Below are 14,998 nucleotides of genomic sequence, written 5' to 3' on the forward strand. Positions count from 1 at the left end.
ATTAAGCTTCACATTTCTTTTCAGGCATAACTTTCATTGGTTTGGAATTAGAAAATGCCATGCTCTTCGCACTCCGTTCTATTGGTGGCAGTATAGATCCTATGAAGCGGAAATCATACAATAGACGATGTAGACAGGAAACGAGTTTGTTCGTTGACCAGTTGCCTTTATAACAAATTTAACCTAATCTATACCATTTATATGAAAGTCAAAGCACTCGATTTTTAAGAGAGACTGGTATGCTAGTTGTTTGACACCACAAGATCCAGAATGAGACGGTGAACACAAATACCTGCGCGAGGGTAGCATCGAGGTAAACAACCATTAGCTATAGTCAATGTTTGCAACCACTTATTATGGAAAATGTGCAATGTGGCAATTTCATGAATTTGTCGATATTCTCACATGCTTGCATTTACAGACGTTAGCTAGCAAGGTATATGCCAGCCTGCTCTGAAAGTTACGTTACAAACTAGCTAGGTAGTTAACATTTGCTAACGTTAGCTACATACAGTTGAAGTCGGAAGTTAACATTCGCCTTAGCCAAATACATTTAAACTGTGTTTTTCTCAATTCCTGACATTTAAGCCTCATTAAAAAAAATCCCCGTTTTAGGCCAGTTAGGATCACCACTATTTTATGAATATGAAATGTCAGAATAATAGCAGCGAGAATGATTTATTTCAGCGTTAATTTATTTCATCACATTCCCAGTGGGTCAGAAGTTTACATATTACAATTAGCATTTGGTAGCATTGCCTTTTAAATTGTTTAACTTGGGTCAAATGTTTCAGGTAGCCTTCCACAAGCTTCCCCCAATAAGTTGGGTGAATTTTAGCCCATTCCTCCTGACAGCGCTGGTGTGACTGAGTCAGGTTTGTAGGCCTCCTTGCTCGTACATGCGTACACACTTTTTCAGTTCTGCCCACAAATGGTCTATAGGACTGAGATCAGAGCTTTGTGATGGCCACTCCAATACCTTGCCTTTTGTCCTTTAAGCTATTTTGCCACAACTTTGAAAGTATGCTTGGGGTCATTGTCCATTTGGAAAACCTATTTGCGACCAAGCTTTAACTTCCTGACTGATGTCTGGAGATGGTGCTTCAATATATCCACATTTTCTTCCTCGTGATGCAATCTATTTTGTGAAGTGTACCACGCCCTCCTGCAGCAAAGCAACCTCACAACATGATGCTGCCACCCCCGTGCTTCACAGTTGGGATGATGTTTATTTACATTTAAGTCATTTAGCAGACGCTCTTATCCAGAGCGACTTACAAATTGGTGCATTCACCTTATGACATCCAGTGGAACAGCCACTTTACAATAGTGCATCTAAATATTTTAAGGGGGGGTGAGAAGGATTACTTTATCCTATCCTAAGTATTCCTTAAAGAGGTGGGGTTTCAGGTGTCTCCGGAAGGTGGTGATTGACTCCGCTGTCCTGGCGTCGTGAGGGAGTTTGTTCCACCATTGGGGAGCCAGAGCAGCGAACAGTTTTGTCTGGGCTGAGCGGGAACTGTACTTCCTCAGTGGTAGGGAGGCGAGCAGGCCAGAGGTGGATGAACGCAGTGCCCTTATTTGGGTGTAGGGCCTGATCAGAGCCTGGAGGTACTGAGGTGCCGTTCCCCTCACAGCTCCGTAGGCAAGCACCATGGTCTTGTAGCGGATGCGAGCTTCAACTGGAAGCCAGTGGAGAGAGCGGAGGAGTGGGGTGACGTGAGAGAACTTGGGAAGGTTGAACACTAGATGGGCTGCGGCGTTCTGGATGAGTTGTAGGGGTTTAATGGCACAGGCAGGGAGCCCAGCCAACAGCGAGTTGCAGTAATCCAGACGGGAGATGACAAGTGCCTGGATTAGGACCTGCGCCGCTTCCTGTGTGAGGCAGGGTCGTACTCTGCGGATGTTGTAGAGCATGAACCTACAGGAACGGGCCACCTCCTTGATGTTAGTTGAGAACGACAGGGTGTTGTCCAGGATCACGCCAAGGTTCTTAGCGCTCTGGAGGAGGACACAATGGAGTTGTCAACCGTGATGGCGAGATCATGGAACGGGCAGTCCTTCCCCGGGAGGAAGAGCAGCTCCGTCTTGCCAAAGTTCAGCTTGAGGTGGTGATCCGTCATCCACACTGATATGTCTGCCAGACATGCAGAGATGCGATTCGCCACCTGGTCATCAGAAGGGGGAAAGGAGAAGATTAATTGTGTGTCGTCTGCATAGCAATGATAGGAGAGACCATGTGAGGTTATGACAGAGCCAAGTGACTTGGTGTATAGCGAGAATAGGAGAGGGCCTAGAACAGAGCCCTGGGGGACACCAGTGGTGAGAGCGCGTGGTGAGGAGACAGATTCTCGCCACGCCACCTGGTAGGAGCGACCTGTCAGGTAGGATGCAATCCAAGCGTGGGCCGCGCCGGAGATGCCCAACTCGGAGAGGGTGGAGAGGAGGATCTGATGGTTCACAGTATCGAAGGTAGCCGATAGGTCTAGAAGGATGAGAGCAGAGGAGAGAGAGTTAGCTTTAGCGGTGCGGAGCGCCTCCGTGATACAGAGAAGAGCAGTCTCAGTTGAATGACTAGTCTTGAAACCTGACTGATTTGGATCAAGAAGGTCATTCTGAGAGAGATAGCGGGAGAGCTGACCAAGGACGGCACGTTCAAGAGTTTTGGAGAGAAAAGAAAGAAGGGATACTGGTCTGTAGTTGTTAACATCGGAGGGATCGAGTGTAGGTTTTTTCAGAAGGGGTGCAACTCTCGCTCTCTTGAAGACGGAAGGGACGTAGCCAGCGGTCAGGGATAAGTTGATGAGCGAGGTGAAGTAAGGGAGAAGATCTCCGGAAATGGTCTGGAGAAGAGAGGAGGGGATAGGGTCGAGCGGGCAGGTTGTTGGGCGGCCGGCCGTCACAAGACGCGAGATTTCATCTGGAGAGAGAGGGGAGAAAGAGGTCAGAGCACAGGGTAGGGCAGTGTGAGCAGAACCAGCGGTGTCGTTTGACTTAGCAAACGAGGATCGGATGTCGTCGACCTTCTTTTCAAAATGGTTGACGAAGTCATCTGCAGAGAGGGAGGAGGGGGAGGGGGAGGAGGATTCAGGAGGGAGGAGAAGGTGGCAAAGAGCTTCCTAGGGTTAGAGGCAGATGCTTGGAATTTAGAGTGGTAGAAAGTGGCTTTAGCAGCAGAGACAGAGGAGGAAAATGTAGAGAGGAGGGAGTGAAAGGATGCCAGGTCCGCAGGGAGGCGAGTTTTCCTCCATTTCCGCTCGGCTGCCCGGAGCCCTGTTCTGTGAGCTCGCAATGAGTCGTCAAGCCACGGAGCGGGAGGGGAGGACCGAGCCGGCCTGGAAGATAGGGGACATAGAGTGTCAAAGGATGCAGAAAGGGAGGAGAGGAGGGTTGAGGAGGCAGAATCAGGAGATCGGTTGGAGAAGGTTTGAGCAGAGGGAAGAGATGATAGTATGGAAGAGGAGAGAGTAGCGGGGGAGAGAGAGCGAAGGTTGGGACGGCGCGATACCATCCGAGTAGGGGCAGTGTGGGAAGTGTTGGATGAGAGCGAGAGGGAAAAGGATACAAGGTAGTGGTCGGAGACTTGGAGGGGAGTTGCAATGAGGTTAGTGGAAGAACAGCATCTAGTAAAGATGAGGTCGAGCGTATTGCCTGCCTTGTGAGTAGGGGGGGAAGGTGAGAGGGTGAGGTCAAAAGAGGAGGAGTGGAAAGAAGGAGGCAGAGAGGAATGAGTCAAAGGTAGACGTGGGGAGGTTAAAGTCTTTGTTCTTTGGCTTGCAAGCCTCTCCCTTTTTCCTCCAAACAGAATGATGGTGATTATGGCCAAACAGTTCTATTTTAGTTTCATCAGACCAGAGGACATTTCTCCAAAAAGTACTTTCTTTGTCCCCATGTGCAGTTGCAAACCGTAGTCTGGCGGTTTTGTAGCAGTGGCTTCTTCCTTGCTGAGCGGCCTTTCAGGTTATGTCGATATAGGACTTGTTTTACTGTGGATATAGATACTTTTGTACCTGTTTTCTCCAGCACCTTCACACGGTCCTTTGCTGCTGTTCTGGGATTGATTTGCACTTTTCGCACCAAAGTACGTTCATCTTTAGGAGACAGGACGTGCCTCATTCCTGAGCAGTATGACGGCTGCGTGGTCCCTTGGTGTTTAAACTTGCGTACTATTGTTTGTACAGATGAACATGGTGCTTTCAGGCATTTGGAAATTGCTCCCAAGGATGAACCAGACTTGTGGAGGCCTACAATTTATTTTCTGAGGTCTTGGCTGATTTCTTTTGATTTTCCCATGATGTCAAGCAAAGAGGCACTGAGTTTGAAGGTAGGGCTTGAAATACATCCACAGGTACACCTCTAATTGACTCAAATGATGTCAATTACCCTATCAGAAGCTTCTAAAGCCATGACATAATTTTCTGGAATTTTCCAAGCGGTTTAAAGGCACAGTCAATTTAGTGTATGTAAACTTCTGACCCACTGGAATTGTGATACAGTGAAATAATCTGTCTGTAAACAATTGTTGGACAAATGACTTGTCGTGCACAAAGTCGATGTCCTAACAGACGTGCCAAAACTACAGTTTATTAACAAGAAATTTGTGGAGTGGATGAAAAATTAGTTTTAATGACTCCAACCTAAGTGTAAGTAAATTTCTGACTTCAACTGTATATTTTGGAACGTAACTTGTTTGTTTAGAAGCCTGTTAATTTGTTTGAGTCCTTAGTGATGTCTTGCCTTAAACGTGCATTTATGGGCAAATAACATCTAATACATCCATAATCAACAGCAAACATGTTTATATTCATCACATACTTAACGTTAGTGTTTATATAGTTGTCACCCAGACACACAGTACAGTTCACCACCTCTTTATTCTCTGCAGTGAACCTGGAGTATCAGCCCAGCTCAGGCACCTTGGCAGAATGGATCCAGAGAAGCACAGTCACCAGAGGGAGTATAGAGAACCAAAGGCATGCAGTCAGAGGAGGGAGTATGAAGAATCAGAGAGGTACAGTCGGCAGAGGGAGTACGGAGGACCGAGCTCAGGACAATGGGACGATAGCTTTGAGAAGAGAGGCAATGGCCAGGCTATGCCCCGAGAGCCCTACAGTGAATACTCCAGCATGAGGCGAACTAGAGAAGGTGGGAAGGAGTATGGTGCTTCCTCTGCTATGAGCTACATCATGTACCCATCGTCCAGAGACTGGAGCAAAGGCTCATTGAGGGGTAGCAGTGGTCCCTTCTCCCCAGACACAGATAGGGACATTTATGGAGATCCTGTGGTGCTCAGTGTGGAGGACCTGGAACTCGCTCGTAAGAAGAAGGAGTTGAAGGTCATAGAGGGAAAGATAGCTCGCAAGAAAGCTGTTCTTGCTCTGCAAAAAGTTAAACGCAGAGCTAAGGACATGCCTGAAACACAGGCTGCATCCGTAACAGTGAAGGGCATGTCTAAACAGAGGAAGGTAAACGATACAACATTCCAAAGATACAGTAATGTTGTGGACCAGTCTTCACGCATATGCCTACCTCTTAAACGGAGGGTGCTGGACATTCTGAGTAAGCTCAGAAGAACACCGGTACGGTACCTACTGCATAAGGTATGTACCTATTCGTTCTGTATTTATTCATCAGGGTTGGGTTCAATTCTGAATTGGTAATTGGTCATTAATTCCCATAAGTTTTGGATTTGAATTGGTCACACCCCACAGGAAGCAGAATTAAAGGGATAGTTTATGCAAAAATCTAGATTTGGGTTGAATTCCCCTTAGAGAAAAAATTATCGTTATGTTCATGTTGACATCATGTATGGTGACTAATACTGTTTGACATGTTGTAGCCCTACAAGCTCGCCGTCATGTATACAGTTAATAACGTGTAAGTACATTTATTTAACGTTCCGTCTTGTGGCATTCAGTCTTCGGGCGTTCAAGTTAAGTCACGCTGAAATGACTATTAATCAAAGATGGATTTCAATGTTTGCTCAAATGTTTGCTCGCACACACTCCATTTCTACTTCCTGTCTGTTGCAGCACGTCGCCCGTATTGCGAGGCTGATTAGTTAAGCCAAACAGGTGGGAAACACAGAGGTGTGCGTGCAAAGCAATAACAGAAATTGGAATCCATGTTTGATTTGGAAGGAAGGGGAGTAGAATCCATCAATTGAATTGAATTATTGTCTGGGCACTGCTCGGCGAATCAACTGTCTACCAACCACGGAAAGTCCCTCCGACGTGGGAAAAGTGTCACCAAACAGGCACAGTCTAGGGTCGGGAAATAAGACGCAAGGTGGGTAAGGGCTATACTGCTAGACCCCTGGGCTGAACATGTTCTTCAAACACTTCCTTTTTTAAAAACTCATCCTCCTAAAACGAGTTATAATTATAGTGGTCTGGAGATATTCAAAGCTAGTTATGTAGGTTGTTTCTAATTATGAATCATTCACTCTACGTCTTATTCAATGTAATGATAGAAAAACATACATTTCTCAGAATGCATTAGATTAAACACTCCAGAATGGAAGTGAACATTTCATGACAAAAATACAAACAAGTTATAATCAAACTAACATTTAAAATGGTATCTGTATTCTTTAGTAAGAGATGTCAGGTGATTTTGACAAAGTATTTGTCAAAGGTTTTGAGACGCATATGTCTGTTTAATTTATTTTAAATTCTGCTTATAAACTATTTGAATTCAAATTTCAATTAATGGGTTGAATTTCATAAAATTCTGAGTCTACCTCAACACTGTTATGAATACATTTTCCTTGATAGATCCAAAATAATTTGATGATGGATTGTAAACGATGCCAAAAAAAGCCTTTGTGCCAATAATCAAGGTACTAGCGTGTAGCGTAAAACATTTCAAAGCCTTTATTGTTTGTCTCATGCATAGCAAAAATAAGAAATCCACCAATGCGTTGTGACTACAACAGCCTTCATCAGGATGACTCAGATTTTTTCCTGATGTTTGGATTCTGATTTTTCTACTACATGGACTTAGCAGCAGACCCCCTTTTCTCCAAACACAGTTCTAAGATCAGTTACCCAAAGCCATTAAGAGTCTGGGTTAAATCAAAACTGACCTTGGATCACTATTCAGAGACTACTGCATTACGCATACTAAAATATTGTCTCTATTTTCCTCTAGGATACTCCTGCCAAGCTGAAGAAACAAAACAAGATGCGAGCATTGGAGCTGATGATTAGCGCTCCCCTAGAAAATGAAGAGGCCCATCCTCTGAGACTGAGAGTGAAGGGTTTAATGAACCAACGACGCTCTCCCAACAATGAGGTATGATGCCATCACAAAACATAGAGATGGGCAAAAGTATCATAAGGAAGTCAAGAAAACCATGGCCCCCGATTAATGCAATTGATTTCTCCCATTGACACCCATTCCAAATACGCAGGATATGAAGTGCCTACTTACTTGTACGCTTCATAATATTTTTTGTGTTCTTAGAAGTATATATTTTTTCTTAAATGTCATGGCTATATTAGTGTTATCCCTGTCAGCCACCTGATGCATCAATTGCTACCTAGCATGCGAACAGTCATTTAGATGGACTTGTAGCATAGCTAGCCAGCTAAAAGCCAATCATTGCAAAATGACTCATTCTGAGTAAAATGCATTTGACAAAATGCAACCAAATACATTCGTTGTGACAATCAGATGAACATAGCAAGCCCATGATAACACAAAGGTTGTGTAAAATGCACACATAAGCGATACGTAAATGAAACAACATTTGATGGCGCGGTGCTGATCAAACACATTTTGTTTGTTTTACTGCTGAGCGCTTAGTGCTTTTTTGGATTTTAAACATTAAATGCATTGGGAGTTGAATGCTCTAACAGAGTAAAACAATGAATAAAAGTACCATGATGGTTGTAACTGCCAATTACTGCTTATCGCTTATTAACCGTTTATTCACATTACTTTAATTTAATAAAATATTTCAGTTGTGTATATTACATTTGTTTTAGTTGATGACTATTTAATTCCAAGTCATCTCATCTCTATCGAACTGCTGCCTATGCTGTCTTACAAAATCGCTATTTTGTTGTTCTTCAAAGTAAATACTTTGAATAGGCATACATTTATGACTGCTGAATACCAACTAGATCATGTATTTTCAGGTAGAGATAGCTCACAGAGCAACAGCTGCTCTCTATATCACCTCGCAATTGTGCATTCTTCTCTCTTCAGTAGCAGGCATAAAAGAAAGACCGGACAAGTAGATGTGCAATGGATTATGGTCATTGTAGTTACCACATTTTATACGCTAAACCATGTATAATATTGGCCTGTTGGAAACTACAATTCCCTACTACATCGCACAGTTCAGGCTGGATCTGATATCTTGAGAAATTATGCGCATTGAGCTCACAGAAAAAAATTGAACTAAATGGTATTCAAATAATTGAACATAATCAAAATGTTGGTTAATCGCACAGCACTAGTTTGTTTATATTTCTTCATGTTTCCTGTTAGGTGATCGCTAATGATGGACAACATAATCCAACCATTCAGAGGCCAGTTCACTCACTGAGGACACAGGAGAAAGACATAGTAGCCACAGGCTTCCAGCGCTTCCTCAATGTCCTCAATGAAGGAGTGGACCTCAACAAGCTCTCAAAGATCGTCAACGACGAAAATGAGCAACTCATTGTGGGCGAGGAGCTACCACAAGTTTGGCCGACTCTGCTCGAGGGTCATGTTGACTACAGCAGTAGGTCCAAGTCTTCTCCATTTGAGGAGAAGAAGGTGAGGCTTGAGGATGAGCAGCGGTACGAGCGGATGCAGACCCTGCTGGAGATTGTTGGGCTGGACTTGGGGGTTGAGGAGTTGGGTCGGCTGACAGACAGGACCAATGATAGGCTATATGGAAAGATGGGAGACTTGAAAAGGGACAGAGCCAGAGAAGGGGAAAGTCCTGCGAGAGAGAGATGCAGGCAAAGATGCTCTAGTACCAGAGAAAAGGACAGAGACAGATCTGAGAGAAACCGAAAGGGAGACGGGCACAGACACTCTAGTACCAGAGAGAGAGACAAGGACATACCGGTAGTCAGAGAAACTAACAGATCAGAAAGGAACAGAGATAAAGATGGGGACAGAGACCCAGAGGAGGACTGGGACGGAGGCCGAGAGAAAGAACGGGACAGATCTAGGAGAGACGGGGGCAGATACAGATCTGAGAGAGACAGGGACAGAGACCCAGAGAAAAGCAGAGATGGAGGCCGAGAGAAAGACCGGGACAGATACAGATCTGAGAGAGACAGAAAACGAGAGAGAGCCAAGGATGTAGACAGGTGGCTGCAAAGGACCAGAGACGGAGACAAACGTTCTAGGACCAGAGACTGGGACAGAGAGAGATCTGAGAGGTATAGGTATGGGGATGAGTCCAGTGAACGCTCCATTGAGCTCTACTCATACTCCATGGACCCTATAAGCCCTGTTTCTCATCCCCATGCATCTATGATGGCTACCTACTCCACCACCCAGTACTCTCATATGACGTACCACAGCAGCCCCTACACCATGGCCTTCCCTCCAGGGTGGGGTTATCCCGCTGGTACCATGCCCGCTGGTATTATGCCCCCTGGTATTATGCCCCCTGGTATCATGCCCCCTGGTACCATGCTTCCTGGAATCATGCCAGCTGGTGCCATGCTGCCTAGTAACAAGCCCCGCCAACCTAACCCCCCTGGGTATCCACCCTACACCAACTTCCCCCCATATTACTCTAATTGTACCACAGCCTTAAACCAGACATACACATACACCCAGCCTGCCAGCACTCGAGTAGTCTTAAGTCAGAGATTCACATACATCCAACCCACTAGAAACCGCAGGAAAAAGAAAAAGAAGCATGCCCGAGGGAAAGTGTCCTGTCAGATGGTGACAAAGAAGTCCCCCGCGGTTTTGACCACTCAGATAGCGACAAAGAAGTCCCCCCCCGAACCAGGGTCCAAGATTAAAGCAAAGGGGAGAAACAATATATTCTTCACAGGTATATTCATGAAGAGTTATCACAGTCATCTGAGGAAGTTCCAGTATTATTTGAAACGGCTTGCGAAGAGGAGGAATAAGGTTCACCAGCGCAAAAGAAAGCGATTGCTTGCAGAAGCAGCAGGGAAAGTGGCCCCTCACTTCCCCTTTGAACCGGAGCCCAAGAAAGACTGGGAGAAACTACATGCTGACACTTCTGAAGAAGTGGTTCCTCAGGAAGCTGCAAATAATTTGGAGGCACCATCTGAAACAGGGCCTAAGAAAGAACCAGAAGGTGAGAAACTACATGCTGACACTTCTGAAGAAGTGGTTCCTCATGAAGCTGCAAATAATTTGGAGGCACCATCTGAAACAGGGCCTAAGAAAGAACCAGAAGGTGAGAAACTACATGCTGACACTTCTGAAGAAGTGGTTCCTCAGGAAGCTGCAAAGAATGTGGAGGCACCATCTGAAACAGGGCCTAAGAAAGAACCAGAAGGTGAGAAACTACATGCTGACACTGCTGAAGAAGTGCTCCCTCAGGAAGCTGCAAAGAATGTGGAGGCACCATCTGAAACGGGGCCTAAGAAAGAACCAGAAGGCGAGAAACTGCATGCTGATGCTGCAGAGAAAGTGGCTCCTCAGGTGACTGCAATGTACACTGCGGCCCCCTCTGAAATGGGTCCCAAGAAAAAAAAGTTGTATCCAGGTATCTTCATGAAGATTCTAATGAGACGTCTAAAGAGGCATCAGTGCAAGATTAAAGGGAAGAAGAAGCATTTTGCAAAGAGGAGGAAAAAGGCTTTCCAGTACAAAGGGAAGAGACCATTGGTAGACACTAAGGAAAAAGTGCCTCTTCTAGAGGCTGCAAAGGACTCTGGGAACCCCTCTGAACCATGGCCCAAGAAAAAGAAAAAAAAGAAAACACTAGAGGAAAAAGGAGGTATATACTACCCAGGGATATTCATAAGGGTACACAGAACCTATTTGACAAGGGGGAAACTGGCAAAGGCAAAAGCAGCTGCTGAAGGCACTGAGGCCATTTCTGAACCAGCACCCACGATTGAAGGGGGGGGGGGGATGACAGAAGGGGAGGAACTGCTTGCAGACACATTAGAGAAAGGGGTTCCTCAAGTGGCTACAAATGACTCTGGGCTTCCCCCTGAACCAGGGCCCAACATAGTTTCTTCCTCTCTTTCTGGTTCTATGTTAGAAGATGAGAAACTGCTTGCAGATCATGTGGCGAAAGTGTCTGTAAAGGGCCCTCAGGTCCTCTTGGAACCAAAGGCTGAGAAAGACAGAGAAGGAGAGGACGACGCAAGTATAGATGGTGAGAAACTGCTAGCAGACCCTGTGGAGAAAGTGGCTATAACGGGCCCTGGCTTGCTCTCTGAACCAGAGACTGAGAAGGAGACAAGGGGAGAAACAACCAGTGGCATGAGAATTAATGAAGGAAAAATTAAGGTTGGTGCTTTTAAAAGAAAATGTTTTTAAAACTTTTGTATTGCATTGTAATTGTTGGAATTAATGTCTTTGGTATGGAAGTGAAGTTCTCCCTTGGGTAATCTGAATGAATCTTAGTGAACCTGGTTATGTTGACCTTTTGTCTACCTATAACTTAGCGTTCACCATTCATCCACATTTTTGTCCTTGTTACGGCAAAAAGCATTTTAATGACATTGAATTTCTTAAATGTTCCTCAGCTTGAAGAGTTCAACCTGAAGATGGGCACGTCTAACACAGCCTCAAAGGATGGCTAGCTGTTGTAAGTAAAAGCACCAGAAATACATCTGTTTCAAGAGAACGGTTGTATTCTATAGCGAGTCATTCGTCTCAACTATTTCTCTATTCTGCAGATCTTCACTTGGCATCATGAGCTCATCGCACACTAGAATAGAACCTGCTGCTGACCCATCCAGACCCTATGGACATCAGTTGGCTTACATTCTTACCTATCAACCATTTAATAGATTTGTAATCACAAAAAAATTATTTGTTCAAGTTTAGCCTCATCCTTAAATGCTTCGTATTGAATTTATTTTCAGTGTAATTTATTGATATTTTGTGGGGTATGGGTAGGATCTAGCACATTCATATATGCTAAGTACCTTTAGCGCCTATTGATGATAGTATCTTCTGGCTGGGGGAATTTAATTAAGAGCCTCGACCCTTGCACTAAACGTTAACACTTGCGGCCTGATTTTGGAACATAAGGAACTATCTTTCATATCAGCGTTGGACAAAAATGCACCTTTATTGGGTAAGGGTTCCTACACGGCCATATTTCCATGTTACAGTGCTTGTTTACGGAAAACGGATGGAAGACTGAGTCGACTACCTTTGCTAATTACCGATCTGCATCTCCAAAACCCTGTGTGTAAACGGAAGATGGACGCCACAAACTCGTTGTCACTGAAAGATACTGTCGGCTGCAACTGTTAAAACCGTTTTTATAAACTGGGTGGTTTGAGGCCTGAATTCTGATTGGCTGAAAGCCATGGTAGATCAGACCATATACCATGGGTATGACTAAACATTTAGTTTTACTGCTCTAATTACATTGGTAACCAGTGTATAATAGCAATAAGGCTCCTCTGGGGTTTGATGTAGGGCCAATATACCACGGCTAAGGGCTGTATCCAGGCACTCCATGTCACGTCGTGCTTAAGAACAGTCCTTAGCCCTGGTATATTGGCCATATACCACAACTCCTCGGGCCTTATTGCTTAAATAACAGAGTAAGTGTACATTTTGCATATGAAAGTAGATGGCTTGATGTTTCTAGAACCGTACTGCAATTAGATGGAGTATTTGGCTGCCAGAGACAATTTACCTGTTCTAAATCAAATAAGGGCGTGGAGTTTATTTGGTCTGGTCATGTGGTCAAGAGAAATTCCTGGCCCTAGATATAGTACATGTGTATCAATCCGATAAATGCTATTGACGGCATTATGTTTGTAAGTTGTCATGCCTGATAGCTAAAAGTAAGAACTGCCCATGTTTCATTCCCCAGTGCAGTCAGCCCTCCTATTTCTATAGATCTTTCACTTTGTAAATATGTAATTGAATAAAATATTCGGTCTATTGTAAGTGTGTAGTGTATCATATTTCAAATGAACTTCAACCCATTGAGCTTCACATTACTTTTCAGGGACAACTTCCATTGGTTTTGTATTGGACAATTCCATGCACTTTCGCATTCTGCCCTATTGGTGGCAGTATTGGATTTTTGATCCTATGAAGCTATAATTTAACTTGAAGCAGGGGCCTGGAAACGAGTTTGTTTGATCAGTTGCCGTTCTAACAAATGTAACTATATACAATAGTAATTTCCAAGTCAAAGCACTCAGAATTTTCTGACTCTGGTTGTGTGCATGTAAGTTGTTTGAACCCTCAAGATCCAGAATGAGACGGCGAACACATAAAGGCCTGCGCGAGGGTAGCAGAAGGGGCAGACTGGAGGTAAACAATTACAAGCAATGCTTGCGCCTTTTAAGTGGCCACGTGACTATTTCGATTTGGCTATTTTAGATATTTGTTTATATTCCCCTACCTGTCATGCTTACATTTACACTATTTAGCTAGCAAGCTATATGTGGGTCTGCACTGAAAATTACATCACTAACTAGTGCATTTCAGCTGACATTCAAAACAATATCTTACAAGTGGGTTAGCATTATATAAGTCAAATGCAACTACCTATATATTGGAACTTGTTTGTTAGAAGCCTGTTAATTAGTTTGAGTCATTATGTCTTGCCTTGAACATGCATATCTGGGCAAAGAACATCAAATACACTGCTCAAAAAAATAAAGGGAACACTTAAACAACACAATGTAACTCCAAGTCAATCACACTTCTGTGAAATCAAACTGTCCACTTAGGAAGCAACACTGATTGACAATACATTTCACATGCTGTTGTGCAAATGGAATAGACAACCGGTGGAAATTATAGGCAATTAGCAAAACACCCCCAATAAAGGATTGGTTCTGCAGGTGGTAACCACAGACCACTTCTCAGTTCCTATGCTTCCTGGCTGATGTTTTGGTCACTTTTGAATGCTGGTGGTGCTTTCACTCTGGTGGTAGCATGAGACGGAGTCTACAACCCACACAAGTGGCTCAGGTAGTGCAGCTCATCCAGGATGGCACATCAATGCGAGCTGTGGCAAGAAGGTTTGCTGTGTCTGTCAGCGTAGTGTCCAGAGCATGGAGGCGCTACCAGGAGACGGGCCAGTACATCAGGAGATGTGGAGGAGGGCAACAACCCAGCAGCAGGACCGCTACCTCCGCCTTTGTGCAAGGAGGAGCAGGAGGAGCACTGCCAGAGCCCTGATAAATGACCTCCAGCAGGCCACAAATGTGCATGTGTCTGCTCAAACTGCCAGAAACAGACTCCATGAGGGTGGTATGAGGGCCCGACGTCCACAGATGGGGGATGTGCTTACAGCCCAACAGCGTGCAGGACGTTTGGCATTTGCCAGAGAACGCCAATATTGGCAAATTCGCCACTGGCGCCCTGTGCTCTTCAGATGAAAGCAGGTTCACACTGAGCACATGTGACCGTCTGGAGATGCCGTGGAGAACGTTCTGTTGCCTGCAACATCCTCCAGCATGACCGGTTTGGCGGTGGGTCAGTCATGGTGTGGGGTGGCATTTCTTTGGGGGGGCCGCACAGCCCTCCATGTGCTCGCCAGAGGTAGCCTGACTGCCATTAGGTACCGAGATGAGATCCTCAGACCCCTTGTGAGACCATATGCTGGGGCGGTTGGCCCTGGGTTCCTCCTAATGCAAGACAATGCTAGACCTCATGTGGCTGGAGTGTGTCAGCAGTTCCTGCAAGAGGAAGGCATTGATGCTATGGACTGGCCCGCCCGTTCCCCAGACCTGAATCCAATTGAGCACATCTGGGATATCATGTCTCGCTTCATCCACCAATGTCACGTTGCACCACAGACTGTCCAGGAGTTGGCGGATGCTTTAGTCCAGGTCTGGGAGGA

The 14,998-nt window shown here is 45.0% G+C and overlaps 1 protein-coding gene across 3 annotated transcripts; it reads left to right on the plus strand.

Annotated features, from left to right (window-relative positions):
- The first annotated feature begins 109 nt into the window (after window positions 1-109).
- Window positions 110-13,086, plus strand: LOC124003002. 3 transcript variants are annotated; one of them, XM_046310896.1, is made up of 7 exons: window positions 110-313; window positions 4,886-5,600; window positions 7,153-7,296; window positions 8,500-10,243; window positions 10,346-11,460; window positions 11,700-11,761; window positions 11,853-13,086. In XM_046310896.1, exons 2-6 carry the CDS (start codon window positions 4,926-4,928, stop codon window positions 11,754-11,756), a joined length of 3,735 nt encoding a protein of 1,244 aa, XP_046166852.1. In that variant the 5' UTR covers window positions 110-313; window positions 4,886-4,925; the 3' UTR covers window positions 11,757-11,761; window positions 11,853-13,086. The 3 variants fall into 3 exon arrangements, with proteins under 3 accessions (XP_046166852.1, XP_046166851.1, XP_046166853.1); XM_046310895.1 differs by having other exon boundaries at window positions 111-313; window positions 8,500-11,460; XM_046310897.1 differs by having other exon boundaries at window positions 111-313; window positions 4,886-4,953; window positions 8,500-11,460.
- Window positions 13,087-14,998: the final 1,912 nt, after the last annotated feature.

Source organism: Oncorhynchus gorbuscha, linkage group LG18 (genome assembly GCF_021184085.1).
Source record: "Oncorhynchus gorbuscha isolate QuinsamMale2020 ecotype Even-year linkage group LG18, OgorEven_v1.0, whole genome shotgun sequence".
Classification (NCBI taxonomy): domain Eukaryota; kingdom Metazoa; phylum Chordata; class Actinopteri; order Salmoniformes; family Salmonidae; genus Oncorhynchus; species Oncorhynchus gorbuscha.